Source organism: Drosophila obscura, unplaced genomic scaffold, assembly GCF_018151105.1.
Source record: "Drosophila obscura isolate BZ-5 IFL unplaced genomic scaffold, ASM1815110v1 contig_192, whole genome shotgun sequence".
NCBI classification, from domain to species: Eukaryota; Metazoa; Arthropoda; class Insecta; order Diptera; family Drosophilidae; genus Drosophila; species Drosophila obscura.
The window spans coordinates 5,286,766-5,292,284 of record NW_024542781.1 but is presented as its reverse complement, the minus strand read 5'-3'; the positions used below and the strand labels follow the sequence as shown (position 1 = coordinate 5,292,284).

Sequence of the window (5,519 nt, the reverse complement as noted above, 5' to 3'; positions counted from 1 at the left end):
TCACTTCGATCAAGAGGCAACCGAGGCATTTAGGAAGATTAAAAACTCACTAAACTCACTCCCATGAAGTAATTCTAACATAATCCGATTTTAGTAAGGAGTTTCATCTGACCACGGACTCATCTAACTTTGCAATAGACTGTATTGGCACAAAATAACCAGCCGATATCCTTCATATCTAGAACACTTTCGAAGGCAGAAGAGAATTACGCGACTAATGAAAAGGAAATGTAAGCTATAAAATGGTCTTTAAAAGCACTAAAAAACTGTTTATGTGGCAGGACTAAAGTAAAAATCTTTAGTGACCATCAACCCCTTGCTCATTCGCTTAGTAGCTGGAATGGTAATCCAAGAATAAAGAGGTGGAAAACGCACCTAGAAGAAGATGACTACGAATACAATACAATAACAATACAAGCCAGGGAAAGATAACATAGTAGCAGATACCCTATCTCTAATAGCAAATAAAAACGAATTAATGTTCCAGCCATAACCTTATCCCCAGCATAGAAGTTCCAGATTCTACGGACTACCCTTTCCATCGTTTAAGAGAAACAGCATCTACCGACCATCTTACGATGAAGGCGAACTAACAACATCAAAATCCGATTTTCACAAAGACTAGTTTTATGAAAATCGGATTTTGATGTTGCTTAAGTTTCTAGGATAGATAAGTTGAATTTTTCCCATTAGATCCTCTGTCGAATAAATTCCGTTAATTACCGAGGGGTTAAGATAATTTTTTAGAATCGTTGTTAGTTCGCCTTCATCGTAAGATGGTCGGTAGAAGATTTAGCAACAGAAGTGCAACTGGAAGAGGAAATTCTTAAAACACATAATAGAGCCCATCGCAATGGAATAGAGAACAAAGTTCAGTTGTCGGAAATATTTTTTTTTAGCATAGAATCATAAAATCAAAATCCATAGAGGATATAAGAACGCCTTTGTTGGGGCGAATCACTTGCCTTTGTTTAAATATATTAAGGCCCTTACGTTAAGACCCTAGTAAATGAGATGTACTTTGAATTTATGTTAAGGCTCTTGAAATGTTAGATCTATTCTCTTATACAAACGAAACTTATGCTAGCAGCGGCTGCTCATGAAGAGGGCGATGCTGCCAAAATACAAATCACTTTAATTCTGAAGTCTCACCAGCGCACAAGTTTCCCTGTCGGTCTGTCCGGTTCCCGTGTCTACCATACGAACATATGCATACTCGTGCCTATCGTCAAAAGAATAGTTGTGGATCAGTCGGATTTGCACAACCAGATCAACTTAAAATTGAAAATTTCACAGCACCACCCTATAAAAGTACAGTAAACGGGCAAATTGAAAGATTCCACTCCACTTTATCAGAAATAATGCGTTTAATAAAACAGGATAAGACTCATAGAACCTTTGAAGAACTGCTAGACAGAGCTATCTATGAATATAATTACACCTTTCATTCTGTAACGAATCAACGACCACTAGAAGTGTTTTTTGATAGAACTGTGACTACAAACCCCGACTTTATATGAAAAAACTAGACAAGACAATATTGACAGACTTAAACAAAAACAAGAAAAAGAGTTACTTTACGAACATACCAACCTGGCCAAGAAATATTTGTAAAAATCAATAGTAGATTGGGTAAAAAATTATCAGCAAGATTCAAAAAGTATATTTTGTAAAAGAAGATTATAACCCAACAATAACAACAGAAACTGGTAGAAAAGTACATGAAAATCCAGAGTATTTTTCCCGGAACGATGATGTGTGATGACGCCGGTTCAGCAGCTCTAGATGGGTTTTTCCTACAACGGTGGTATACGATGTCAGCGAAGATGCAACCAAAACGCAGCCGTTCAATTTAAATTCATTTAATGCACTGGTCGCAGCCAGCGATGCTAACGTTCACCCACTCCAGAAGGGAGCCGATCGAACATGCTGGGAGATGGCGTAACAGCGACTGAGCGTAACAATTCATTAACTCTTATACTATACTGCGCTTCTATGCTAAGTTATGATATTTTGCTGCTGCTGCTTCAACATTCCGGCCCCGTTGAAGGCCTCCGGCGCTTCAACCATCCATTGGCAATTTTGCCAGTTTTTGGACTGCTCGTTTAATAACGCCTGCGGAAGTTCGCACCTCTGCCACGCGCACTCTCCCATCTTCTCCTGCCGTCGTTGCCACCACTCGCCCTGTGGTCCACTTCTGAGGCGGTGTGTTGTCCTCGTGAACGAGCACTAGGCATCCTGCCTCGAGGTTCGGTCCTTCTGTAGACCATTGCTGCCGCTGCTGCAGGCTGGCCAGGTAGTCCTTGGACCAGCCCTGCCAAAACTGCTGTTTGAGCGCGGACAGCATGCGCCACCGCTTCAAATACTCGAAGCCGCCCTTGATGCAATTGGCGTCTTGCTCGGATTCGGACGGCAGCGAAAGAAGCGGCTGCCCGATGAGCAGGTGCCCTGGCGTTAGGGCTTCTCCATCGCTGGGGTCGTTGCTGGCGAAGCGATTGGCCGGGAGTTGAGGATGGCCTCTACCTCGACCAGGTGGGTGCTGAGCTCGTCCGCGGTGAGCTTGGCGTTGCCAACTCCGCGTATCAGCCGCTGTTTGGCTGCCTTGACTGCCGCTTCCCAAAGCCCTCCGAAGTGCGGTGCTCTCGGTGGTATGAAACACCACTCGACGCCGTGCTGTGCTGCGTACGTCCTGAGCCGATCCTGATCCCTCTGAAATGCTGCGTGAAGCTCTTCCATTACTCGGCTCGCGCCCACGAAGTTGGTGGCGTTGTCGCTGTAGACCTTCTCCGGAAGGCCTCTCCTCCCGACGAACCTTTTGAAACACACACAAAAAACTGTCAGTTGATAGGTCGACTACTAATTCGAGGTGAACAGCCTTTGAAGCGAAGCACACGAACACGGCTACATAGGTCTTAATGGGGGGCCTGCCTCGAATTTTGAGGGACACCTGAAACGGACCGCAGAAATCTACCCCACAAATCAGAAAGGGGCGAGCTCTTCGCACTCGGTCAGCTGGCAGGTTTCCCATGATCTGTCCCATAAGGATGGGCTTGTATCGGAAACAGTGCACACAATTCCTCACGATTCTTGTGCATGCTTCTCGGGCGTTCAATAGCCAAATCTGCTGCCTTAGAAGGGAAACCATTACTTTTGCACCTGCATGATAATGAGCACGATGCAAATGGCGTAGAAACAGTATCGCGAACTGCGACTTTTGCGACAGCAGTAGAGGAAACTTCGCATCGTATGGAATTTCTGCGTGCAGCAATCTTCCCCCAACACGAATCAGTCGGAAGGTGACTCCGCCGAGTTCGCTCGTGTGTATGAACGGGCTGAGTCGTTGAAGATGTGGAGACAAAATTTCCGACCTATCCAGTTTGAGGAATTCCGATCCAAGCTCACATCTTTGGACTACCTGTACCAGCCTAAGAAATGAGACCTTCAGCTCCTTAGCTGACACAACCACATCTCGACTGCGATTGCCACCTTGAATGAACCGATTCACATACGCCATTATCCGAAGCAACTTCTGAAACGACGAGCATCTTCCAATCAGCTCGATGACCTCATTAGTCTGACCCTTTGCCACAGAATGTGCTGCCACACTTTTCTTGTCTTCTGACTTTTCCATTTCTGGAGACAACTCAACCTGATGATGAAGCGGCCAATTCTCAGGACCACTAAGAAGAAAATGCGGCCCATTAGTCCACAATGAGCACATTACACCATCTACATCTGTTCCACGGGACACTAAGTCTGCTGGGTTTTGATCGGTGGGAACGTGACGCCAAATCACACCACTGGACAACTCCTGGATTTCAGCAACCCTATTGGCCACAAACGTTGTTAGTGTGGCTGGGTCCCTTTCCAGCCAATACAAGGTGACCTGGGAGTCCGACCAAAAGTTCACGCTTTCAATTACAAACGTATCTAGCAGCAGTCGAACTTGAGACCATAGCGTGGATAGAAGAAGCGCTGCACACAATTCGAGTCGTGGAATTGATTTCGTTTTAAGAGGCGATACTCGGGACTTTGCTGTAAGAAGTCGGGATAAAACATTTTTATCGTCCTTGGTACGCACGTATATACAACATCCGTACGCATCACCTGATGCGTCAGCGAATCCGTGTATTTGGATAGTGGAATTATTGGCAAGACCGATAAAGCGAGGTATAGAGATTTTGTCCAAGTCGAATAAATTCTGCTTGAACCTGTTCCAACTCGTATGCAGACTCATGGGAACTGACTCGTCCCAATCCAACTTTTGTCTCCACAGATGCTGCAGCAAGATCTTTGCCCTGGTAATTAAGGGACATAGTAACCCTAATGGGTCGAACAATCGCGAAGCAACTGACAATATGTTGCGCTTCGTAGGGGGTAATGAATCAAAGGAGTCGTCCAGCTGATAGTGAAACAAATCAGTTTGCGGATTCCAACGAATTCCGAGTGTTTTAATGGAAGCGGAAGGGTCAAACTGAAGAGACTTTTCCTGGCCACTATCGGACAGCAGATGGGGATGATTTGACGCCCAGTTGGCCAACATGAAACCCACCGCTTCCAGGACCTCACTCACTTCCTGCCGAATTCTTCCCAGTTCTTCCAGACTATTTGCTCCTGTCAGCATATCATCAACGTAAAAGTCATTTGCTATGACTTGCGAGGCCACAGGATGGGACTTAGCATAGACTTTTGCTAGCTCAACGAGACAGCGGATGGCCAGAAATGGAGCTGAAGCTGTCCCATACGTGACCGTATTCAGGCGATAAGTTTGCACGTCAATATTTGCTTTCTCCCTCCAAAGAATCAATTGGAAATTTCGATCTTCTTCAGCAACCTGCACTTGCCTATACATCTTGGAGATATCCGCTGTAAGAGCAAAACGGTTTAATCGAAACCGTGCAAGAGTTGCAAAAAGCTCCCTCTGAATAGTGGCTCCCACCATTAAAGTCTCGTTTAAAGAGATTGAAGTTGAAGTTTTACACGATGCATCAAACACTACGCGGAGCTTGGTGGTGCTACTATCAGGTCTCAGGACACATTGATGCGGAATATAGTAATGGTGTCCTGGAGGAGTGCCTGGAAGCAATGACATGTGACCAAGGTTGAGATACTCTTTCATAAACTCCATATACATGTCATGCAGGTACTGATCACTCGCGATTCTGCGTTCCAGGGATAGAAAGCGGCGTTTTGCCGTCTCGAAGGAGGAACCCAAAACCTTGGGATTCATTTTAAACCTGCGTGATGTCTGCTTGAAGTTGCGTTCGCAAGCCAACTGTTCAGCTGTATGTACAGCCTTCGACTTCTCTGGGACATGTTCCAATTCCCAAAAGCGCTCCACCAGAGAGTCGAGAGAACACGTATCGCTACCAACAGCGTTATTGCATACAACATCCTGTTTTGATGCAGTATATTTTCCCGAAACAATCCAGCCCAACAACGTTTTCTGGATTGATGGATGTTCGGAACTTGGCTTTATTTGGCCCACACATATCAATTCGAAGAAGGTTTCTGCCCCT

The 5,519-nt window shown here is 45.4% G+C and overlaps 1 protein-coding gene across 1 annotated transcript; it reads right to left on the bottom strand.

Moving 5' to 3' along the window:
- Positions 1-2,062: 2,062 nt before the first annotated feature.
- Positions 2,063-5,230, bottom strand: LOC121404266. The gene is made up of 3 exons (XM_041593607.1): positions 4,356-5,230; positions 4,108-4,298; positions 2,063-4,035 (listed from the first exon to the last, which is right to left on the bottom strand). Exons 1-3 carry the CDS (start codon positions 5,228-5,230, stop codon positions 2,063-2,065), a joined length of 3,039 nt encoding a protein of 1,012 aa, XP_041449541.1.
- Between the last annotated feature and the right edge of the window lie 289 nt (positions 5,231-5,519).